A 26,426-nucleotide genomic window follows, 5' to 3' on the forward strand; every position below is an offset into this window, starting at 1 on the left:
CAGTGAGCTCCAAAAGTATTGGGACAGTGACACATTTGTTGTTGTTTTGGCTCTGTACTCCAGCACTTCGGATTTGAAGTGATACCAAGACTGAGGTTAAAGTGCGGACTGTCTGCTTACGTTTGAGAGTATTTTAATCCATATTGGGTGAACCGTTTAGGGGATCAAAAGTATAGGGACAAATTCACTTATGTGTATTAAAGTAGTCAAAAGTATTTGGTCCCATATTCCTAGCACACAATGACTATATCAAGCTTGACTCTTTACACACTTGTTGGACGCTTTTGCTGTTTGTTTTGGTTGTGTTTCAGATAATTTTGTGCCCGATTAGACATGAATGGTAAATAATGTATTGTCATTTTTATTGTAAATAAGATGCAGTATGTTTCTAAACACTTCTACATTAATGTGGATGCTACCATGATTACAGATAGTCCTGAATGAATTGTGAATAATGATGAGTGAAAAAGTTAGACGCACAAATATCATACCCCCAAGACATCATATCATAACCATTACAATAACAGTGGAGGTTAGCATTTTTGGGCGGGTATGATATTTGTGCCTAACTTTCAGCAGCAATCGCAATTAAACACTTAAAAACTAAGTTGAAAAGGGAATGTTGGCTAACTTTGCTAGGTAGGCTTACATTGGTTGGAGGAAAAAAGTACATTAGGTCTACTTACCACTATATATTTAGCCAACTGTACGAAGTTTCTACTGGTAGCTTGCAAAGTAAACATTATCAGCTAACAGTACATCGGCAAATGCGCCCTTCTGCTGCTTGACAGGCAGAGACCACAAAGGATGGGGAAATTATATTAAACCACTCGTACTTGTCAGGTATCATTTTATTTTATCACTCAAATATCCAATTAATGGTGGCCAACATTGAGAGCTATCGAGGCTACCCTCATGTATTACATAATCCATTGATGTTTACTGATCATGAAAAGCATGCAGGTACTTGCTATATAACTCTGATGATTATTATTTGACCATGCTTGTCACTTATGAACATTTTTGAACATCTTGGCATGGTTCTGTTGTGGTCTTCACCCGGCACAGCCAGAAGAGGACTGGCCACCCCTCATAGCCTGGTTCCTCTCTAGGTTTCTTCCTAGGTTTTCGCCTTTCTAGGGAGTTTTTCCTAGCCACCGTGCTTCTACACCTGCATTACTAGCTGTTTGGGGTTTTAGGCTGGGTTTCTGTACAGCACTTCGAGATATTAGCTGATGTAAGAAGGGCTATATAAAATAAAATTGATTGAAAATTGATTGATGATAGAGCTGAGCAAAATGTGCGCAATTGTTTTGCATGGAAAAATCTGAAATGTGTAGTTCTGACTATGCTCTTCGATAGGTGATGATATTACAACCAAGTAATTAACATTTATTTAACAATCCCTTGAAAACGGCACGCAGTTGTCAATGGTTTTAGCGGAGACGGGGGGGTATTGTGACGCTTTATTGATAACGACATATAACAATGGTGGTGGGGTGGCCAGTGGCACTGTTTCCCCATTCTGCGCATTCTATCTAAGTAAAATTACTTAGTAACAATTTGGAGCACTATTTTAGAATATTCTTGGAAGAATTTCTTACTATCATTCAAAGAACCTCCTACATACAGTGGGGGGAAAAAGTATTTAGTCAGCCACCAATTGTGCAAGTTCTCCCACTTAAAAAGATCATCATAGGCACACGTCAACTATGACAGACAAAATGAGAAGATTTTTTATGAATTTATTTGCAAATTATGGTGGAAAATAAGTATTTGGTCAATAACAAAAGTTTCTCAATACTTTGTTATATACCCTTTGTTGGCAATGACACAGGTCAAATGTTTTCTGTACATCTTCACAAGGTTTTCACACACTGTTGCTGGTATTTTGGCCCATTCCTCCATGCAGATCTCCTCTAGAGCAGTGATGTTTTGGGGCTGTCGCTGGGCAACACAGACTTTCAACTCCCTCCAAAGATTTTCTATGGGGTTGAGATCTGGAGACTGGCTAGGCCACTCCAGGACCTTGAAATGCTTCTTACGAAGCCACTCCTTCGTTGCCCGGGCGGTGTATTTTAGTTCATTGTCATGCTGAAAGACCCAGCTACGTTTAATCTTCAATGCCCTTGCTGATGGAAGGAGGTTTTCACTCAAAATCTCACGATACATGGCCCCATTCATTCTTTCCTTTACACGGATCAGTCGTCCTGGTCCCTTTGCAGAAAAACAGCCCCAAAGCATGATGTTTCCACCCCCATGCTTCACAGTAGGTATGGTGTTCTTTGGATGCAACTCAGCATTCTTTGTCCTCCAAACACAACAACTTGAGTTTTTACCAAAAAGTTCTATTTTGGTTTCATCTGACCATATGACATTCTCCCAATCCTCTTCTGGATCATTCAAATGCACTCTAGCAAACTTCAGACGGGCCTGGACATGTACTGGCTTAAGCAGGGGGACACGTCTGGCACTGCAGGATTTGAGTCCCTGGCGGCGTAGTGTGTTACTGATGGTAGGCTTTGTTACTTTGGTCCCAGCTCTCTGCAGGTCATTCACTAGGTCCCCCCGTGTGGTTCTGGGATTTTTGCTCACCGTTCTTGTGATCATTTTGACCCCACGGGGTGAGATCTTGCGTGGAGCCCCAGATCGAGGGAGATTATCAGTGGTCTTGTATGTCTTCCATTTCCTAATAATTGCTCCCACAGTTGATTTCTTCAAACCAAGCTGCTTACCTATTGCAGATTCAGTCTTCCCAGCCTGGTGCAGGTCTACAATTTTGTTTCTGGTGTCCTTTGACAGCTCTTTGGTCTTGGCCATAGTGGAGTTTGGAGTGTGACTGTTTGAGGTTGTGGACAGGTGTCTTTTATGCTGATAACAAGTTCAAACAGGTGCCATTAATACAGGTAACGAGTGGAGGACAGAGGAGCCTCTTAAAGAAGAAGTTACAGGTCTGTGAGAGCCAGAAATCTTGCTTGTTTGTAGGTGACCAAATACTTATTTTCCACCATAATTTGCAAATAAATTCATTAAAAATCCTACAATGTGATTTTCTGGGAAAAAAATATCTCATTTTGTCTGTCATAGTTGACGTGTACCTATGATGACAATTACAGGCCTCTCTCATCTTTTTAAGTGGGAGAACATGCACAATTGGTGGCTGACTAAATACTTTTTTCCCCCACTGTATGTATACAGGCGCTGGATTCTGTTGGCTGTGAATTGTGTGTGTTTGAGCCAGAGGGTGTGTAACTGTATACTGCTATACCTGCGTATCAAAGCCAGCAATCAGCTTAAGGCGGAGCTAATTGATTCTCTCTGGTACAGGATATGGCATCGGAGGAAAACAGAATGTTACAGCTAGTGTTTACCTCATAACACCACACCCAATGGGTTTCCGAGGAAATGGGTAATACAATTATTGTATAAAGTGATCGTTAACTCCAAAAGCAGCAGGTTCCAGTCCTTTTAAAGGGGTCTAATATTGAGATTCAAGATCCCATATCATCTAATGTGTAGACTCCGCTCATGTCTTGAGGGTTGGAAACATCTTGATGTTGGAGTGAACTATCATTTGAGATTAGAGCAGTTGTTCCAAGTCCCCAGGGATAAAGCAGGGTACTGGGTAGTGTCTGCCTGCTATGGGACTGGAACACATGTAGAGGCAAACTAGATGACCCAGAGTCATGGTCCTCATGATTTCATTGTGATGACTACCAATAACCACCATGGCTCCCAAGGCACTGGCAACATAGTACACACATTCCTGAGAGCAGGGAACATGATCCTGATTAGCGTTATTTGCCGTAGTGTGTGTGTGTGTGTGTGTGTGTGTGTGTGTGTGTGTGTGTGTGTGTGTGTGTGCGCGCCCTCAGGTGGATGGTTTCTTGTTTGGAATGTGATCCCAGAGTTCCCATCTGGATCCGTTTGTCCCGGTGGAGATTGTGTACACACTGTAGACCACTAATTTCTGATAAGTTTACTTGGCTGGAAAGAGGGGAGACTCGGCCATGGTGTGGTCGAAGTAACACATTTAATACAGTATTGTAAGGACAAGTTACATCTTAGATGCAAGAGCATAGTACAAAATTAATAGCATGGCATGTTTACAGTATGTCAAAAGCAGTCGTTAAAAAGCCCTAATGGCTAAGAAGCAAATGACAGTCTCAAGACTATATAGTCATTCTGAATTACGTATACATGCATCATTACAGACGTTGGGTGATATGAATCTCATTCATCTTTCAATTGAACAATGAGAACAGTGAGGCATCTGCTGATTTGGGTACAGAGAGTGATATTCAGCAGCTTAAGCAAGTTCAAGGTTGGATTGTCACAAGTTGAGGCCTCTGAGAATTCTGTGTGATCTGGGTCACAGGGTTATAGAAAAACACTTGTACTTCAAACAATTTTAACTTTTGTGCAAGCAAATAAACATGTTACTCATGTTATTATGGTAAGCAAATATATGTAGGATATAGCATCCGGTTTAGGTTCTCCTCCATCCACACACACTGAGCTGATGCTACGCTGATTAGGGAGAGGAGCGGTCTGCCCTGTCACACACCCACTCTCTCTTTTTCACACACACTCACATACTGAAGTGCATACTGCATACCGTGTCATAACTGTGGGTTGTGAGAAGAGAGTAAATGTCCTATCTAGAACAGTTGTAACTAGTTAATGTCTGTGTGTGTGATGATGACAACAGCGTTCAGTGTGTTGGTGTTGAGAGACCTCTGGAGCTGACCTCAAACCATGAATCTTGTCCCTCTTCGCTGTGTGTGTGAGATGCCTGTGCTAGTATTCCCCTGTGTCCGTACCTAGTGTGTGTGTGTGTGTGTGATGTCCCATAATTGTTACTGTGTGGCTTTTAGACCATTAGTGTGTGACTGCCTAATAGCATTAGTGTTTTTATCTGATCTAACGGGACAAAAGCTCCCCCTCTCCACCACCCTCCCTCCCTTTACCTTTCTCACCCCCCATCCACCTCTCTTCATCCCATTACAGGCTCTCTATAATGGCCTGTAATGGGATCTGAGGCCTTCTGTTACCACAGAGAAAGTGAGAAGGAAGGAGAGGAGAGGGGGATGAGACTACAGAGGGAGGAGAAGGAAGGCAGGCAGGAGAGGAGAGATTGTGGAGAGAAGATGTGTATTTGAAAATTGAGACAACATCCATACCTACTCCTATTAACCCTTTACACTCATGGAAACTACCCTATATGGATAGGGCTACATTTTAATGTTTCTTACAGAAGAAATATGGAAAGCATATGCATAGCCGTGGCAGCAATTAAAAGGTTTGGAGATTATGGGAAAAGTATTAGACTAAAGGTGAGGACACAACAGTTCACCTGAGTCAAGACTGAATCCAAACATTACACTGTTGATTTTATGTGCATTTTACATTTACTATACTTTTCGCCGCGTTTGTTGATAACGAAATCAGAAAATGCTCTGCATACGTTCAGTAACATGACAAGAATATTATTGGAAAATTTGGTGTAGATGCAATATAAAACAAGGGTTTGAGTGAGAGGTCTGACTGGTGTTTCTAAGTGGCCACTCACCTCTCCAAAGTGTGCACAGTTCCTAAGTAATTTCAATGTACTATTCTATTTTTAAAGCTCTCTTAGCTGTGCCACTGAGGAACTAGAGCAAGCACACTTGTAGTTGTTTTGTTTGGAACACAGCCCAGCATCCCCGCCTTTACACAATTACTGTTGATGTTTACGCAATCCAAAAACGGACCATTATAAATTCGCAATCTGGGTCAGGTGAGCATAATTTGAAAACGTATTCTATTGCCAACATGACTAGCTAAATTATCAAATAAGATCTTAGTGTTAGGCTTTCACAAGGCAATTCAGAGAAGCAGATTGTAATTTTGGTGCTCACAGAATGGAGTCATGCGTGCATTCAGATACGTGGTGTGCAACAAATATTCTTATCAATACAACAAACAGGCTCATTCTGTTCAGGACAACCCAGGGTATAACACCATGTCATCTTGTACGAACATAGTGATCATAAACGTTGACACTATGACATGCGTTTTATGCAGTGTTGGGAAAAAGTACCCAATTGTCATACTTGAGTAAAAGTAAAGATGCCTTAATATAAAATGACTAAAGTGAAAGTCACCCAGTAAAATACTACTTGAGTAAAAGTCTGAAAGTATTTGGTTTTAAATATACTTAAGTATCAAAAGTAAATGTAATTGCTAAAATATACTTAAGTATAAAATGTAAAAGTATGAATAATTTCAAATTCCTTATATTAAGCAAACAAGACGGCACCATTTTCTTGTTTTTTAATTTACGGATAGCCAGGGGCACACTCCAACACTTAGACATAATTTACAAATGAAGCATTTGTGTTTAGTGAGTTCACCAGATCAGAGGCAATAGGGATGACCAGGGATGTTCTCTTGATACCTGTGTGAATTTGACCATTTTCCTGTCCTGCTAAGCATTCAAAATGTAACGAGTACTTTTGGGTGTCAGGGAAAATGTATGGCGTAAAAAGTACATTTTCTTTAGGAATGTAGTGAAATAAAAGTTGTCAAATATAAATAGTAAAGTACACATACCAAAAAAAAACTAGTACTTTTTAAAGTATTTTTTTGTAAGTACTTTACACCACTGGTTTTATGATATGGAAATGTGAAGTGCACATTTGGACTCACAGGTGTTTGGCTTGTATGACATAAAAGCGGTATTCATTATAATCCTCAATGTCTCATGTTTCAAAATACATAAAGTCCTCGTAATGTACAGCAATACGCTCAGACAAGGAAAAGTTGCCCAATGTGAAGCGGAGACCCTGAGCTCTGATGTCATGTATAGCATGTTACTGTACAGCCACTGCGTTCTAATTCTACTATACAGTTCATCCAGTTTTTAACCTTATCCTGTCATGTCACATCAGTCATAATGACATATTTTAATCTTGAAAGGATAGAAGGTAGTGAGGAAGGAAGGGCTTCTGGCTGCCCTAGGGGACCATGTCCTCTTCCTCTCCTCTTTCTATAGTGTGTCCTCCTCTTCCTTTCCATCTGAGAGTGATGACATTCACAGGCCTCCATCCTCTCATCCCTGTGCTCCTCTCGGGAGCTGTGTGTGTTTACGCGCTCTGATGGTTTAACCGGCTCAGTTATGGGTCAGTGATTTAACGGGAGATAGAGCAGCTCTTCTGGCCCTCAGTGTCCCTAAAGAGACTGGCCTCTGTCTTGACACACATACACACTGTGTCCCCAAACAGCATGTGTCTGATGTATAATACAGACATAAGTAACATGTCCCTAAACGTCTCAAAGCGAGAGAGGGAGAGAGAGGATGGGGTCAATCTATCTGAGGCAGGTCTCACTTTCAGAGCATCTTAGAAAGAGAAAATAGCTATGGTACCTTACCTGTGAGTGCGCACACAACCACACGCACACACAAAGCTAGATCCGAGTGAAAGAGGTGTACAGTAGCACTCATTAATATTCTCTGACACATCTGACCTGTTCTATTCTAGCACAGGGACAAAGGCTGTGTGTGTGTGAAAGGGCCTGGTCCCTTGTCTGTGACTGGTCTCTGCCTATAGCTGTCCTGTATAGCCCTGTTCTCTATAGTCTTGTTCTGTTGTTCAGACACACACACACCTAGACAGAGACCCCAGACAGCTTGTTGTCCCTGACAGACCATTAATCACCTGTCTGTCTCTGGCACACACACACACACACACACACCTCTACCCTAACACACACACACACACCTCTCAGCCCCTCTTAGCCAGGACAAAGGTCTGAGTGTAATTGAGTCTTCTGCTTCAAGAGGCTCTCCACCTAACAAAGAGAAACACTAAACCAACACCACACACACTGTAGACTAGGAGTTCCTGTTAGCGTGACAGAGAGGGAGAGAATGGCCAGGGATGGATAGATGGAGAGACAGATGAAAGTATGTGTCAGGAAGAAAACAGAGGGAGGGGTAGAGAAAGGAGTAAGGGGAAGCTGAAGAGGGGGATAGACGAGAGCGGGGTAAGGCTACACCCAGCTACAACTACTTACATCTCAGGAGAGAGCGAGGGGTTAAGGAGAGGGTGGAGGAGGGAGGGAAGGAAAAGGTGAGAGGGTTAGAAAACGTCCAAACTAAAGTGGGAGGGAAGGGGAGAGAACCAGATGAATAGAGAGATGAGCTGGACTTGTGTGTGTGTTGTTTCTATTTTCAGAGGTTTTCTGTTGCTGTTCAGGAGCTGGATCTGATTTTAATAAGAATCTGCTCAAGTAGACAACACAGAGTTGAGGGTTTGTGGAACAGAATTAGGTTCTGAGCTAGTTCTGAATGCATTCCTCTTGATTTTCATAACACGCACACACCGTCTTTGTACCATCGGGGTGTGTGCAAGTTTAGAGAATGCAGTCCTCTGGTTCAGTGCAAGCAAACAAGAGGCTGGAAGGGGACGGGGCTACTATATACACACACACACCCCTTCCCTGTGGAGTGTGTGACATGACATGTAATCTAAACTCAGCAGCATCTCCATGCCTCTAATAAAACACACATCAAAGACATACTAGTAGGCCTGGCATTTAACACACCCACACACGGTACACACATACAGGTAACTGCCAAAATAAAGGAAACACGTGAGGAAATGAGGGATACAAAGTACAGTGCCTTGCAAAAGTATTCATCCCCCTTGGTGTTTTTCCTATTTTGTTGCATTACAACCTGTAATTTATATTTGATTTTTATTTGGATTTCATTGAATGGACATACACAGAATAGTCAATTGGTGAAGTGAAATTCAAAAAATAACTTGTTTCAAAAAATGCATATGTATTCACCCCCTTTGCTATGAAGCCCCTAAATAATATATTGTGCAACCAATTACCTTCAGAAGTCACATAATTAGTTAAATAAAGTCCACCTGTGTGCAATATAAGTGTCACATGATCTGTCACATGATCTCAGTATATATACACCTGTTCTGAAAGGCCCCAGAGTCTGCAACACCACTAAGCAAGGGGCACCACCAAGCAAGCGGCACAATGAAGACCAAGGAGGTCTCCAGACAGGTCAGGGACAAAGTTATGGAGAAGGACAGATCAGGGTTGTGTTATAAAAAAATATCCAAAACGTTGAACATCCCACGGAGCACCATTAAATCCATTATTCAAAAATGGAAAGAATATGGCACCGCAACAAACCTGCCAAGAGAGGGCCGCCCACCAAAACTTACAGTCCAGGCAAGGAGGGCATTAATCAGAGAGGCAACAAAGAGACCAAAGATAACCCTGAAGGAGCTGCAAAGCTCCACAGCGGAGATTGGAGTATCTGTCCATAGGACCACTTTAAGCCATACACTCCACAGAGCTGGGCTTTATGGAAGAGTGGCCATAAATAAGCAAACACGTTTGGTGTTTGCCAAAAGCCATGTGGGAGACTCCCCAAACATATGGAAGAAGGTACTCTGGTCAGATTAGACTCAAATTGAGCTTTTTGGCCATCAAGGAAAACGCTATGTCTGGCGCAAACCCAACACCTCTCATCACCCCGAAAACACCATCCCCACAGTGAAGCATGGTGGTGACAGCATCATGCTGTGGGGATGTTTTTCATCAGCAGGGACTGGGAAACTGGTCAGAATTGAAGCAATGATGGATGGCGCTAAATACAGGGAAATTCTTGAGGAAACCTGTTTCAGTCTTCCAGAGATTTGAGACTGGGACGGAGGTTCACCTTCCAGCAGGACAATGACCCTAAGCATACTGCTAAAGCAACACTCGAGTGGTTTAAGGGGAAACATTTAAATGTCTTGGAATTGCCTAGTCAAAGCCTAGACCTCAATCCAATTGAGAATCTGTGGTATGACTTAAAAATTGCTGTACACCAGCGGAACCCATCCAACTTGAAGGAGCTGGAGCAGTTTTGCCTTGAAGAATGGGCAAAAATCCCAGTGGCTAGATGTGCCAAGCTCATAGAGACATACCCCAATAGACCTGCAGCTGTAATTGCTGAAAAAGGTGGCTCTACAAAGTATTGACTTTGGGGGGGTGAATAGTTATGTACGCTCAAGTTTTCTGTTTTTTTGTCTTATTTCTTGTTTGTTTCACAATAAACATATTTTGCATCTTCAAAGTGGTAGGCATGTTGGGGGTGAATACTTTCGCAAGCCATTGAAAGTTTGTGTGAATTAAGCAATTAATAACCCGTCATGTATAAAAATGCGCAGTTGCCCATTATTTTGGCTACCATGGCTTGAAAAAATTTCAGTGACTTTTTGAACGAGGGATCTCAAAGGAGCATAGGGGGTTTAAAGTGTGTGTGTGTGTGTGTGTGTGTGTGTGTGTGTGTGTGTGTGTGTGTGTGTGTGTGTGTCTGTCACCAGATCTCAACCCAATTGAACACTTATGGGAGATTCTAGAGCGGCGCCTGAGACAGCGTTTTCCTCCATCATCAACAAAACACCAAATTATGGAATGTCTCATGGAAGAATGGTGTCGCATCCCTCCAATAAAGTTAGACACTTGTAGAATCTATGCCAAGGTGCATTAAAACTGTTCTGGTGGCTTGTGGTGGCCCCAGACCCTATTAAGACTCTTTATGTTGGTGTTTCCTTAATTCTGGCAGTTGCCTGTACATAGACATATTTTGTTAACGTGTGTCACGTTATTGTATCTGAGCTCATTGTATGTGTGTGTGTGCAGACTTCAGGTAATGAATGATATGTTGCCTCGTCTGTATATGACAGTATGTCTACTGTCTCTAAGGAGACTCAAGACCTGGTTATGACAGAGGCATGGAGGTGATAGACCCAGTCGGTATTAGATAGAACGTTGCGACCCTGCCCGCTAGTGGGGAAAACAACCTGTGGTTACCTAGGTTACCCCATTGGCTCACAGCAAAAACTTGACCTTTTTCAAAAACAATTTTCTACAAATCAAATTGTGTTGGTCACATACACATACAGTGGGGAGAACAAGTATTTGATACACTGCCGATTTTGCAGGTTTTCCTACTTACAAAGCATGTAGAGGTCTGTAATTTTTAGAGAGACAGAATCTAAAAACAAAAATCCAGAAAATCACATTGTATGATTTTTAAGTAGTTCATTTGCATTTTATTGCATGACATATGTATTTGATACATCAGAAAAGCAGAACTTAATATTTGGTACAGAAACCTTTGTTTGCAATTACAGAGATCATACGTTTCCTGTAGGTCTTGACCAGGTTTGCACACACTGCAGCAGGGATTTTGACCCACTCCTCCATACAGACCTTCTGCAGATCCTTCAGGTTTCGGGGCTGTCGCTGGGCAATATGGACTTTCAGCTCCCTCCAAAGATTTTCTATTGGGTTCAGGTCTGGAGACTGGCTAGGCCACTCCAGGACCTTGAGATGCTTCTTACGGAGCCACTCCTTAGTTGCCCTGGCTGTGTGTTTCGGGTCGTTGTCATGCTGGAAGACCCAGCCACGACCCATCTTCAATGCTCTTACTGAGGGAAGGAGGTTGTTGGCCAAGATCTCGCGATACATGGCCCCATCCATCCTCCCCTCAATACGGTGCAGTCGTCCTGTCCCCTTTGCAGAAAAGCATCCCCAAAGAATGAGGTTTCCACCTCCATGCTTCACGGTTGGGATGGTGTTCTTGGGGTTGTACTCATCCTTCTTCTTCCTCCAAACACGGCGAGTGGAGTTTAGACCAAAAAGCTCTATTTTTGTCTCATCAGACCACATTACCTTCTCCCATTCCTCCTCTGGATCATCTGCAAACTTCAGACGGGCCTGGACATGCGCTGGCTTGAGCAGGGGGACCTTGCGTGCGCTGCAGGATTTTAATCCATGACGGCGTAGTGTGTTACTAATGGTTTTCTTTGAGACTGTGGTCCCAGCTCTCTTCAGGTCATTGACCAGGTCCTGCCGTGTAGTTCTGGGCTGATCCCTCACCTTCCTCAGGATCATTGATGCCCCACGAGGTGAGATCTTGCATGGAGCCCCAGACCGAGGGTGATTGACCGTCATCTTGAACTTCTTCCATTTTCTAATAATTGCGCTAACAGTTGTTGCCTTCTCACCAAGCTGCTTGCCTATTGTCCTGTAGCCCATCCCAGCCTTGTGCAGGTCTACAATTTTATCCCTGATGTCCTTACACAGCTCTCTGGACTTGGCCATTGTGGAGAGGTTGGAGTCTGTTTGATTGAGTGTGTGGACAGGTGTCTTTTATACAGGTAACGAGTTCAAACAGGTGCAGTTAATACAGGTAATGAGTGGCGAACAGGAGAGCTTCTTAAAGAAAAACTAACAGGTCTGTGAGAGCCGGAATTCTTACTGGTTGGTAGGTGATCAAATACTTATGTCATGCAATAAAATGCAAATTAATTACTTAAAAATCATACAATGTGATTTTCTGGATTCTTGTTTTAGATTCCGTCTCTCACAGTTGAAGTGTACCTATGATAAATATTACAGACCTCTACATGCTTTGTAAGTAGGAAACACTGCCGATTTTGCAGGTTATCAAATACTTGTTCTCCCACTGTATTTAGCAGATGTTATTGTGTGTGTAGCGAAATGCTTGTTCTTAGCTCCAACAGTACAGTACTATCTAACAATTCACAACAATACACACAAATCTAAAAGAATGGAATTAAGAAATATATAAATATTAGGACGAGCAATGTCGGCGTGGCATTGACTAAAATACAATAGAATAGAATACGGGGTGGTAGCCTGCTAGTGATGGCTATTTAACAGTCTGATGGCCTTGAGATGGAAGCTGTTTTTCAGTCTCTCGGTCACAGCTGTGATGTACCTGTACTGACCTCGCCTTCTGGATGATAGCGGAGTGAACAGGCCGTGGCTCGGGTGGTTGATGTCCTTGTTGATCTTTTTGGCCTTCCTGTGACATCAGGTGCTGTAAGTCCAGGAAGGGATGCAGTGTGCCCCCGGTTGCGGGCGGTGCAGTTGCCGTACCAGGTGGTGGTACAGCCTGACAGGATGCTCTCAATTGTGCATCTGTAAAAGTTTGGGAGGGTCTTAGGGGCCAAGCCAAATTTCTTCAGCCTCCTGAGGTTGAAGAGGCGCTGTTGTGTCTTCACCACACTGTCTGTGTGGGTGGACCACTTCAGATTGCCAGTGATGTGTACGCCGAGGAACTTGAAGCTTTCCACCTTCTCCACTGCAGTCCCATCGACGTGGATAGGGGCGTGCTCCCTCTGCTGTTTCCTGAAGTCTACGATCAGCGCCTTCGTTTTATTTTCCTGGCATCCCTCCGCCAGAGCCTACAGGGAGGTGGTGAAGGCCGTCTCGTCATTGTTGGTAATCAGGCCTACTACTGTTATGTCGTCTGCAAACTTGATGATTGAGTTGGAGGCGTGCGTGGCCACGCAGTCATGGGTGAACAGGGAGCACAGGAGGGGGCTGAGCACGCACCCTTGTGGGGCCCCTGTGTGGAGGTTGTTTCCTACCTTCACCACCTGGGGGCGGCCTGTCAGGAAGTCCAGGACCCAGTTGCACAGGGCGGGGTTCAGACCCAGGGCCCCGAGCTTAATGATCAGCTTGGAGGGTACTATGGTGTTGGAGGCTGAGCTATAGTCAATGAACAGCATTCTTACATAGGTATTCCTCTTGTCCAGATGGGATAGGGCAGTGCGATGGCGATTGCATCGTCTGTGGATCTATTGGGGCAGTAAGCAAATTGAAGTGGGTCTAGGGTGTCAGGTAAGGTAGAGGTGATATGATCCTTAACTAGCCTCTCAAAGCACTTCATGATGACAAGTGAGTGCTACGGGGCGATAGTCATTTAGTTCAGTTACCTTTGCTTTCTTGGGTACAGGAACAGTGGTGGACATCTTGAAGCAAGTGGGGACAGCAGACTGGGATAGGGAGAGATTGACTATGTTCGTAAACACTCCAGCCAGCTGATCTGCGCATGCTCTGAGGACGTGGCTAGGGATGCCGTCTACGCCGGCAACCCTGAGAGGGTTAACACGTTTAAATGTCTTACTCACGTCGGCCACGGAGAACGAAAGCCCACAGTCCTTGGGAGCTCGCCGCACAGACGGCGCGCTCCTCAAAGCGGGCGAAGAAGTTGTTTAGCTTGTACAGGAGCAAAACGTCGGTGTCCGCGACGTGGCTGGTTTTCCCTTTGTAATCCGTGATTGTCTGTAGACCCTGCCACATACGTCTCGTGTCTGAGCCGTTGAATTGCGACTCCACTTTGTCTCTGTACTGATGTTTTGCCTGTTTGATTGCCTTACGGAGGGAATAACTACACTGTTTGTATTCGACCATATTCCCAGTCACCTCGCCATGGTTAAATGCGGTGGTTCACGCTTTCAATTTTGCACGGTTTCTGGTTTGGGTAGGTTTTAATAGTCACCGTGGGAACAACATCCCCAATACACTTCCTGATGAACTGAGTCACCGTGTCCGTTTATACGTCAATGTTATTCTCAGAGTCTACCCGGAACATATCCCAGTCCGCGTGATCAAAACAATCCTGAATTATGGATTCCGATTGGTCAGACCAGCGTTGAATAGACCTTAGCACGGGTACTTCCTGTTTGAGTTTCTGCCTATAGGAAGTGAGGAGCGAAATGCAGTCGATCTGATTTGCTGAAGGGAGGGCGGGGGAGGGCCTTGTAGGCATCTCGAAAGGGGGGGTAGCAGTGGTTGAGTGTTTTTCCAGAGCGAGTACTACAATCAATGTATTGATAGAACTTCGGTAGCGTTTTCCTCAAATTAGCTTTGTTAAAATCCCCAGCTACAATAAATGCGGCCTCAGGATATGTGGTTTCCAGTTTGCATAAGTCCAGTGTAGTTCCTTGAGGGCCGTCGTGGTATCGGCTTGAGGGGGAATATACATGGCTGTGACTATAACCAAAGAGAATTATCTTGGGAGGTAATACGGTCGGCATTTGATTGTGAGGTATTCTAGGTCGGGTGAACAAAAGGACTTGAGTTTCTGTATGTTATCACAATCACACAATGAGTAGTTAATCATGAAACATACACCACCGCTTTTCTTCTTCCCGGAGAGTTCTTTATTCCTGTCTTCGATGTACTGAGAACCCAGCTGGCTGTATGGACGTGGACAGTATATCCAGAGAGAGCCATGATTCCGTCTGCTTGTTTTAGTCAATTACAAAACTACATTTTAAGGAAAGGTCAGCATGTCTAAAGATGACTTTTCAACATTGCCTGCTCCCTAGCATTCTCTCTACTTAGAAAAACGTAATATTGTATTGCTTCCCTCTCCCCTTTTCATGACGATGCTAGCAGCCACTTGAGTGAATGCTAGCTACCTACCGACCGGAACATTAAGCTAGCCAAGACAACAACACAAACAGACTATACAGCCACAAGTAGTGAGTGCAGTTACAAACTGACTATACTAAACAAGTTAAATGTTTTACCTGTAATGAAATGTTTTCCACATGCATAGCTACGTGTAGCCTACTTGGACACCACGTCCCCACATTTCCCAGTCTCCCACACCAGATAGCCTGAAGACATTTAAGGGCTCTTCTCGCAGGCTCTATTTCCCTACATGCGAGCATTGCGAACCATAGGTCTGGAGTTTTGACCTGGCTACATGTACATTGAACAACACAGCAGCTTTTCGGCATGTTCTGTTATTTCTGTATAACAAAAAATCGACTACGAAGTTGCCTCTTTTACAATGGGGGTGAATGAGAAAGAATGTTTGTTTTCTGCAATTTGTGGGCGTGGTCGAGGGGAATTCCATATTATTACGTGAATACCGACTGGGACTATCTCCTGTTGTCTACCCCTCTCCTGCCTCTCTCATATCCTGTTTCTACAAGGTTCCAGCGCTGTGTTATTACCTTCAGATATAACTCTTCCTGAGTCTTAACCCTCACTGCTAGAGGAGAGTATATGAGTTAACCCCCCATCTCTATAGCTGGGTTATACTGTTTGTCACACATACACACTCCCTTCAGCAGCCGCCGCCTCCTCAGTAAATTACACTCATGTAAACTGTAAGGGCAGTTAACCCCCTGACCCTTCATTAACCCTTAACACACTCACGTCTGACTTCTTGTCTATCTATCTGGATGAAGAATGGACTGTTTGATTTATAGAGATACTTAAACCAACAAATCTAACCATTCTGTACCCCAGCTGCTCTGACAGGGAGAAATGTGTGTGTGCGCTCCTCCCTACCAGCTGGGAGTCTTCTCCTCTTGATGTCTCTTCTTCCCCTGATCTCTCTTCCTCTGTCCATCTCTCTTCCTGTGTCCATCTCTCGCTCTCTCTCCAGCTCTCTTTCTGTGACCCCTGAGGACAGTAATATGTCTCATTGATACCCTATAACCTACCGTCTCATCTGAGCTCCTACTTTAATAAAGGCTGGCTGAGAGAGATGAGCTCAGTTTATTTGCTCTTCGCTGAGTGTGTTTGTGTAGTACGCCACTGTAGTAAACATACTCCAGTTCAGTGGATGCAGCCAGTGTCATTAATACTAGGCTACCCACGGTGCGTGTTTGCGTTTGCAGTTTGGTTCCCAGCCTGTCAAAACTGTCATATTTCACCATGAAACTTGGGTAAGGGGGTACAGAGTTGGAGGGTGAAGGAGTTGATGAATCCAGAGATCAGGACTAACCCCCCTCATCTCAACACACACACACACACACACACACTGTCCCATCTCTGTGAAATCTGTCTCTCCTTATTTCTCCTCCGAGTCCCCCTGGCAACGTCACTCTGAGTCAGCAAACAACTATAACTCTCTGTGTGAGCGCCTGATTGGCTGATATGTGTGTTTTGAGTGAAAACAAAATGTCTGGTTTTATCTGCAGATCAGCTAAGGACCCAACAGAGCCTGATGATTATGATAGTCCGTACGTACACACACACACACGCACTCCTTAGAGCCAGTGTAGGATACAGTACTGCTGGGAGCCTTTGTCTGTTCCTTCTCCAGTTTCAGATTATCAGAAAAGCTACATGGCCTGTGTGTGTTACATTTTCTACATGTTTCCAGGGTCTCCCGGGGGGGGTGTTGTAATCTTTTAATTCTTGACCTATTATGTGATCTCTGTGTGTCTCGGTCTACACAACATCATCTCTCTCGCGCTCTCTCTCTCTCGCTCTCTCTCGCTCTCTCTTTCTCTTGGGGTTTTCTGGAGAATTGGAAGCCTGTCTAATTTCTGTGTTTAGACCATAAGATAATGTTGAGATATCTGACAGATATGTCCCTGTCTCTCTTGTCTTTGTAGGAGATGTGTCTGGTGGCTCCTGAGTCTCCGTCTGAACAGGCCAGGAGAGTTTTCCAAACCTTCGACCCAGAAGGTAATACTGTTCAATGATAGTCTCTAGGGTTGGGCGGTATCCAGATTTTCATACCGTTTCTGTACCATACCGGGGTATATGGTTTTACCGGAAGTGCACACGGGGCGCTATTAAAATAAAAAAGCACAAAACAATTTAGGCAACAGGGATCTTGACCCAGGAGGGGATTGAATGTCTCTGCTGTAACAAAGAAGCTTGAGCTTGACACTTAGCCACTTAGCTAGCAAGTTAGCAAGCCAAATGCATAGCTGGAGCCCTAAGCTGGATATAATTTAATTGAAATATCTTAGTTTTCTTATAGTTATACTTATAGTTATAAGCAGTGGTGTAGCATGCACCCTCGCAGACACAGGTTTATAAAAGAAAAATGGTATTGAATGTCATACCATCTGTATTTCGAAATGTACGGTATAAACGGTATATCGCCTTATAGTCTCTCTTTCTCACACTCTCACACACATACACCAATATCCTGGACATGTTATCTTTTCTCCTCTCTCCTTCCTGGTAGTGCATGTGCCTGTATAACCTCCCACCCCTATCTTCTCATCCTCTCTTCTCCTCATCCTTTGAGCGGGGGTCCTCTCTCGTCTCATCTCTGCTGTTGTTGTTTTGGGGTTAGTGTGTGTGTCCGCCCGCTCCAAACCCCACACAGCTGAGTCAACCTGCTCTTCTTCCTCCTTTTGGGGTGACCGGGGGGTAAAGGCAAGGATAGAGTGATAGAGAGAAGGAAGAATATTTGATGTGATGGGAGAGAGAAAGGCAACCAGCTCTCAGTCTAACGTCAGAATTAGACGTTCACCCATGTTTCTCAAGCATCAAATGTAGAAGTTGTTCCAAACGTCACATTTCGAAGTGTTTCAAGTTCAGGCATTAACTTCGAATGGTTAAGGTTTGGGATAGGCGAATAAAAATAAAATCAAAAGTAACTTTCTATCGCTGGATTCGAACTTGCAACCTTTGGAAACAGAGGCAGATGCTTACACCCATCCGCCATCCCTGTCCACAACGCCCTATGGGCCAGTAACCGAAAGGTTGGTGGATCGAATCCCGAGCGGACAAGGTAAAAATCTGTTGTTCTGCCCCTGAGCAAAGCAGTTAACCCACTGTTCCCCGGGAGCCGATGACGTGGATGTCGATTAACGCAGCCCACCGCACCTCTCTGATTCAGAAGGGTTGGGTTAAATGCGGAAGACACATTTCAGATGAATGCATTCAGTTGTACAACTGACTAGGTATCCCCCTTTTCCTTTCCCTAGCAAAACCGAAACCTACCTGAAGGTAACAGCGCTCAGTGTTGCCCCTAGTGGCTGGTTTCCAACGTCATTAGACATGGATGGGCGTCGAATACTGACTTGTATAACGGGTGACCTGGCTGGAGAAGGGAGGGACGTAGGAGAGTTCTACTTCACTCTCTGAGTCTCTACGCTACTGAGTCTCTACTGAGTGTCGATTGAGTCGTCTCTACCGAGTCTATTCTTTAGTGAATTTATACTGAGTATTTACTGAGTCTCTACTCCAATCAGTCTCTAAGTCTCTATTCTACTGAGTCTAGAGGATGTCAGATTGAGGCCGATGCTTTCTAATCCTCTGCTTTTTGCCATGGAAAGAAGGTGAGAGACTGAACGAACGATTGGGGGGGGGGGATACACTACATTGGCAAAAGTATGCTTGCTTCCATTCAGCCACAAGCGCATTAGTGAGGACAGGCACTGATGTTGGGCGATTAGGCCTGGCTCGCAGTCGTAATTCATCCCAGAGGTGTTTGATGGGGTTGAGGTCAGGGCTCTGTGCAGGCCAGTCAAGTTCTTCCACACCGATCTCAACAAACTATTTCTGTATGGACCTCGCTTTGTGCACAGGTGCATTGTCATGCTGAAACTGGAAAGGGCCTTCCCCAAACTGTTGCCACAAAGTTGGAAGCACAGAATCGTCTAGAATGTCATTGTATGCTGTAGCGTTAAGATTTCCCTTCACTGGAACTAAGGGGCCTAGCCCGAACCATAAAATAACTGCCCCAGACATTATTCCTCCTCCACCAAACTTTACAGTTGGCACTATGCATTGGGGCAGGTAGCGATCTCCTGGCATCCGCCAAACCCAGATTAATCTGTCGGACTGCCAGATGGTGAAGCGTGATTCATCACTCCAGAGAACACATTTCCACCTCTCCAGAGTCCAATGGCGGCAAGCTTTACACCACTCCAGCCAACGCTTGCCATTGTGCATGGTGATCTTAGGCTTGTGTGCGGCTGCTCGGCCATGGAAACCCATTTCATGAAGCTCCTGACAAACTGTTCTTGTGCTGACGTTGCTTCCAGAGGCAGTTTGGAATTCTGTAGTGAGTGTTGCAACCGAGGACAGACTATTTTTACGCGCTTCAGCACTCGGCGGTCCCGTTCTGTGAGCTTGTGTGGCCTACCACTTCGCAGCTGAGCCGTTGTTGCTCCTAGACTTTTCCACTTCACAATAACCGCACTTACAGTTGACCGGGGCAACTCTAGCAGGGCAGAAATTTGACGAATGTACTTCTTGGAAAGGTGGCAACCTAATGACGGTGCCACGTTGAAAGTCACTGAGCTCTTCAGTAAGGCCGTTCTACTGGTAATGTTTGTCTATGGAGATTGCATGGCAGTGTGCTCGATTTTATACACCTGTCAGCAACTGGTGTGGCTGAAGTAGCCAAATCCACTAATTTGAAGGGGTGTCCACATACCTTTTGTATGTGTAGTGTATGTATGGAGAGATGAGGTTACAGACTCATGATGCATGTTGCTGAAGTGTGTGTGTGTGTGTGTGTGTGTGTGTGTGTGTGTGTGTGTGTGTGTGTTCAGCTGAAGACTGATAAGGTCACCTAAGTCACACACCCCATGGACCAGACTTGCACAGACACATTTGTGTGTGTGTCGCTGTCTTTGATGTCCGTCTTTAGTGAGTGCTCCAGTGTGTGTTCCAGCAGGAATTGAAGCGTAATCTTTTCTGACGCAGTAAACAACATTCCTCCGTTTCGTGTTATAAGAACAATATGCCTCTTAGCGTGGCTGAGGGTGTGTGTGTGCCTGTGTGTGTTGAATTTTCTAACAAAGTGAGCCTCACCAGCGGAGAGTAGTCTAGTCTGTTCTGGTCGCCTCCACACCAAATATGAAGTAAACACACTGACCCATTCAGACCAGAGAGGGATCAAGAGAGGGAGAAACAGAGAGAGAAATTAATAGGTCTGTCTGCGCTGAGATCCGTTTCTGCTGTTTCGTGAGATTTTTCATGTATGCCATATGGATGTTTATACACACACACTAAAACCAGCAGAGTTGAGAGCAGTGTCAAAGCCCTATAAATCTGCCAGTGTCACATCTAGAGTCGGCCCAGTTTACTGTGTTTATAGAAGAGGCGCCAGGGTGTACACACATCCCACATGCACGCAATAATTTACATTTACATTTTAGTCATTTAGCAGACCCTCTTATCCAGAGCGACTTACAGTTAGTTTTACACACACAGGTCTCACATGCACGCAATAACATACACACACACACACAGGTCTCGCATGCACGCAATAACATACACACACACGTCTCACATGCAATAACATACATACACACACGCGCGTAGGTCTCACATGCATGCAATAAAACACAGCTTCATTAGTGTTCCACACAGAATTTGAAACTTAGGGTAAAGCTATGACTCAGCTGTAGTCCTTCCCAATGTACAACACACACATACTGTACACACGTATGCGTGCACGCACACACACACACTCATATGTTAGTGTTTAAAGTAGACGGGTAGGACATGCACACACACACACACACACACACGTACACACGTGGTAGTGTTTAAAGCTGGTCCTCTCAGGTAGAGAAGTCATAGCTGAGGAATGTAGGTCAGACAGAGGAGAGGACAAGGCCGGCATTCGTGCTTTTGCGCATGTGTGTGTGTGTGATGAGTTACTGTACCTCAGTTAGCACAGTGTAAACGGTGTGAGGGAAAGTGAAGGCACTCTCTCCACCCCACCTCTTTGATCATGACTCCCAGAAAACAAACACACAGAATTGCTGAGGAATCTGAGGCCTGTCTCCTTGCTGTGTTTGGACTAAAATTATCTGAGAAATATTCTCTCTTTCTCTCCCTCTAGATAACGGCTTTATTCCAGACTCTCTGTTGGAGGAGGTGATGAAGGCACTAGACCTCGTCTCAGAACCTGAATACTAGTAAGTGTGTGTGTGCTCTTGTCCAGCGCCAGTTCCAGCCGCCTTAGCTCATGTTTCACTGCTGCTGGGTAAAGAGCAGAGAGAACACAGACCGAACCAGAGAGAAAGAACACTAAACGTGCAGAGGGAGCGAGAAAGAGGGCAGGGGAGGATGGAGGGGGGCATTAACTACTAGCAGGAAGACTGAGAGGAAATGCTTTAAAGTGCTGCTTCAAACAAGGTTCTGGTTAGCCCCGCCTTAAGGTCAGTCCAGATCACACAGGCATCAGCTGACCTGACCACAGCAACCTGGACACCTTTCACACTGTGGGGACAAGACTGAACAGTTAACGTTACAATGGCAGAAAAGTTAGCTGTTTGCTGAATATAACCATGTTTCTTAGAAAAGACAAGCCGAACACTGCGGCTCCGATGCAATACATTTAACGAATGTTTCGACAGCTATGCTGCCTTCATCAGGGTTTCATCTATAGCCATGTTTCTAACTAGCTGAATAAGTGTGTGTGTATGTAAATGTGTTTGTTTGTTTAAAAATGTGCGACTGATGAGGATGTGTGGGTCACAAGTTCCCCACATAAACAAACACTAAACAGCAGGATGTAATTGAGGGTTTAGAGTGGGGAATAAGTCAATTCAAAGGGCTTTATTGGCATGGGAAACATGTTTACATTGCCAAAGCAAGTGGAATAGATAATAAACTAAAGTGAAATAAACATTGGCAGTAGAATGGCCTTACTGATGAGCTCAGTGACTTTCAATGTTGCACCGTCATAGGATGCCACCTTTCCAACAAGTCAGTTCGTCGAATTTCTACCCTGCTAGAGCTGCCCCGGTCAACTGTAAGAGCTGTTATTGTGAAGTGGAAATGTCTAGGAGCAACAACGGCTCAGCCGCGAAGTGGTAGGCCACACAAGCTCACAGAACGGGACCGCCGAGTGCTGAAGTGCCTAGCGTGTAAAAATTGTCTGTCCCCGGTTCCAACACTCACTACTGAGTTCCAAACTGCCTCTGGAAGCAACGTCAGCACAATAACTGTTCGTCGGATCACCTAAGATTGCAATGCCAAGCGTCGGCTGGAGTGGTGTAAAGCTCGCCGCCATTGGACTCTGGCGCAGTGGAAACGCGTTCTCTGGACGGGTGACTCACGAATCACCATCTTTCAGTCCGACAGACGAATCTGGTTTTGGCGGATGCCAGGAGAATGCTACCTGCCCCAATGCATATTGCCAACTGTAAAGTTGGGTGGAGGAGGAATAATGGTCTGGGGTTGTTTTTCATGGTTCGGGCTAGGCCCCTTAGTTCCAGTGGAGGGAAATCTTAAGGCTACAGCATGACAATGCCCCCGTTCACAAAGCAAGGTCGATACAGATGGTTTGTCGAGATCGGTGTGGAAGAACTTGACTGGCCTGCACAGAGCCCTGACCTCAACCCCATCGAACACCTTTGGGATGAATTGGAACGCCGACTGCGAACCAGGCCTAATCGCCCAACATCAGTGCCCAACCTCATTATGTTCTTGTGGCTGAATGGAAGCAAGTCCCCGCAGCAATGTTCCAACATCTAGTGGAAAGCCTTCCCCAGAAGAGTGGGGCTGTTATAGCAGCAAAGGGGGGGGGGCAACTCCATATTAATGCCCATGATTTTGGAATGAGATGTTCGACAAGCAGGTGTCCACATACTTTTGGTTGTGTAGTTTGTATTTACAATGGTGCTTGTGCTTCACTGGTTGCCCTTTTCTTGTGGCAACATGTCACAAATCTTGCTGCTGTGATGGCACACTGTGGTATTTCACCTAATAGATATGGGAGTTTATCAAAATTGATTTGTTTTTAAATTATTTGTAGGCCTGTGTAATCTGAGGGAAATATGTGTCTCTAATATGGTCGTACATTTGGCAGGAGAACAGAACCGTTATTATAAAAGCATGAGAACCGGTTAATAACATTATTTTACTTTCCAGGCATTTTTTTCTAGTCCCACAACAAAACGCCTATTCAAAGCCCTCTGTCACTCAGAAACGTATTCCAGTGTCTGCATGCAAGCTGAAAATCTTTGCCTGTGGGTGTTTAGGCTACCTGCCCCTCCCCCTCTGAAGCATAGGCTACTGACTGTTGCCTACTGACATTACATTGGCACTTGATTCAGAAGATGGGGAGAGATCTTTAATTAGCTAGAGAATAATGGATTAACTTGTTCAATGCTAGTTAAGAATACTATAGGCCTAGTTATCAAGCCTCAATTTGTCGGGGCATGGACTCTACAAGGTGTCAAGTGTTCCACAGGCCCATGTTGACTCCAATGCTTCCCACAGTTGTCAAGTTGGCTGGATGTCCTTTGGGTGGTTGACCATTCTTGATACACACGGGAAACCGTTGAGCGTGGAAAAACCCTGCAGCGTCGCAGTTCTTGACACAAACCGGTACGCTTGGCACCTATTGCCATACCTCGTTCAAAGGAACTTAATTATTTTCTCTTCCCCGTTCAACCTCTAAAACAAACATACACAATCCATGTCTGAAATGTTCTCGAGGCTTAAAAATCCTCCTTTAACCTGTCTCCTCCCTTTCATCTACACTGATTTGAAATGGATTTAACAAGTGACATTAATAAGGGATCATAGCTTTCACCTGGATTCACCTGGTCAGTCTGTCATGGAAAGAGCATAATGGTTTGTATACTCGGTGTATGTTGGAGGGTGGGGCTCAAACTGCATCACTGTCTCACCCCACGGCCCTTAGGAAAGAAATCTGTGTTTTTTTTTGCCAATTTTAACTCCACACTTGTTTGTGTACATGGATTTTATAATGCCGTATGTTTTCCCCCCCAACACTGCTTTCTATCAATTTATATAGCAGACCCTCATGACAAATTAAGTCAAAAGCTTTTTTGAAATCAACAAAGCATGATAATACTTTGCTTTCTGTTTGTTTGTTAATTAGGGTGTCTAGGGTGAATACCTGGTCTGTCGTAGGGTAACTTGGTAAAAAGCCAATTGGACATTTGCTCAGGACGTTGTTTTCACAGAGGAAATGTAGGAGTCTGCTGTTAATGATAATGCAGAGGAATATTTCCCTGACCGCAACATCAGATGACACACACACAGTGTAACTGGGTTACCAGCCTCTGTGTCTGGGCATGTAACACTCTTATTTCTGCCTTAAAAGGGAAACGTGTCTCTGTTTTATCACTGGAATAAGAATAATATTACTGCTCTAACACACAGGAATGTCTAGTGGTATATTTAGTATCACAGCACTATTTCTGCACACATACACACACCAGAACTCATCATCAGACGAGGTTATCGTACATTTCTCCAGGGTTCGCTTTCTTACACAGAATCTTTTAGACATGACACATTTATACCTCACCGACAGCCCTTCTCACTACCACCCCCTCCCTCCCTCACCTGCACCCCTTCTCCTCTCACCTCCACCAATTTGCCCTCCCTCAACTCCACCACTTTGCCCTCCCTCCTCACCTCCACCCCTCGCCCTCCCTCCTCACCTGCACCCCTTCTCCTCACCTCCACCCCTTCTCCTCTCCTCACCTCCACCCCTCGCCCTCCCTCCTCCCCTCCACCCCTCGCCCTCCCTCCACCCCTCGCCCTCCCTCCTCACCTGCACCCCTTCTCCTCACCTCCACCCCTTCTCCTCTCCTCACCTCCACCCCTCGCCCTCCCTCCTCCCCTCCACCCCTCGCCCTCCCTCCACCCCTCGCCCTCCCTCCTCACCTGCACCCCTTCTCCTCACCTCCACCCCTTCTCCTCTCCTCACCTCCACCCCTCGCCCTCCCTCCTCCCCTCTACCCCTCGCCCTCCCTCCTCACCTCCACCCCTCGCCCTCCCTCCTCACCTGCACCCCTTCTCCTCACCTCCACCCCTTCTCCTCTCTTCACCTCCACCCCTTTGCCCTCCCTCCTTACCTCCACCCCTCGCCCTCCCTCCTCACCTCAACCCCTCCCTCCTCACTTCCACCCCTTCTCCTCTCACCTCACCCCCTCCCTCCTCACCACTCCTTTCCCTCCTCCTCACCTCCACCCTTTCCCTTCCTCTATCTCTCTCCCAATGTCCCTTCTCACTACCCCATTTCTCTCCTCCTTCTCTCCCTCCAGTGGATGCAAGTTTTATCATTGCTTTAAAACGGGGCCAATTTAGGATTTCTGAAGAATTGGAGGCATGTCTCATTGCTGTGCTTAGACTATACTGCCCTACCAAGCAAAAAGGCGGTAACTGCTCATAGCGTGGAACTGAGAAAAATGGCTTTTATTTACCTTGGTTTCACAGTAACCTTATGTTACTGCTAACATTACCCCCATTTTCTCCAAAACAAAACACAATACAATAGAGGCAGGATACCACATGATTAAGCATGTATTTAATGTAGCAAAAATGCCTTTTGCTTGGTAGGGCAGTATAAGATCATGTTGAAATGTCTGACAAACCTAACTCTTTCTTCCCTCTCCTCTCTCCCTCCTTCCCTTTCTCTCTCTCCCGCCTTCCCTTTCTCTCTCTCCCTCCTTCCCTTTCTCTCTCTCCCTCTCTCCCTTTCTCTCTCTCCCTCTCTCCCTTTCTCTCTCTCCCTCCCTCGCTCCCTCTCCAGTGTGAGTCTGATGAAGAGTAAGTTGGATCCAGAGGGCTTGGGGATCGTGCTGCTGGCTCCTTTCCTCCTGGAGTTCTTCCCTGATCAGGTAACTGAAGAGGAGCTGAGATACTTCAAAGCTGAAGCAACATCCATAAAACATACTGCTAGGACAAATGAACGAAAAATATCTTTGGTGTATGCGTGTACATGCATGCGTGCATGAGAGCTTCCGTTTTGTTGGTGGCTTGTGGCTGACGATGGATATGAATTTGTTGAGTCAACTTTTACAGCAATGAAATGGTGACCGAAATGTATAAAT

General features: G+C 45.0%; 1 protein-coding gene across 1 annotated transcript in view; it reads left to right on the top strand.

Moving 5' to 3' along the window:
• Positions 1-26,426, top strand: part of LOC311140642 (ubiquitin carboxyl-terminal hydrolase MINDY-3-like) — a 34,462-nt gene that overhangs the window by 6,226 nt on the left and 1,810 nt on the right. The window contains exons 11-13 of the mRNA XM_084175787.1: positions 17,241-17,313; positions 21,449-21,524; positions 26,126-26,213. Coding sequence (XP_084031913.1) covers positions 17,241-17,313; positions 21,449-21,524; positions 26,126-26,213 — 237 coding nt within the window. The remainder of the gene's footprint in view (positions 1-17,240; positions 17,314-21,448; positions 21,525-26,125; positions 26,214-26,426) is intronic.

Source organism: Coregonus lavaretus, assembly GCF_964263955.1.
Source record: "Coregonus lavaretus genome assembly, chromosome: 13".
In the NCBI taxonomy this organism is placed as follows: Eukaryota; Metazoa; Chordata; class Actinopteri; order Salmoniformes; family Salmonidae; genus Coregonus; species Coregonus lavaretus.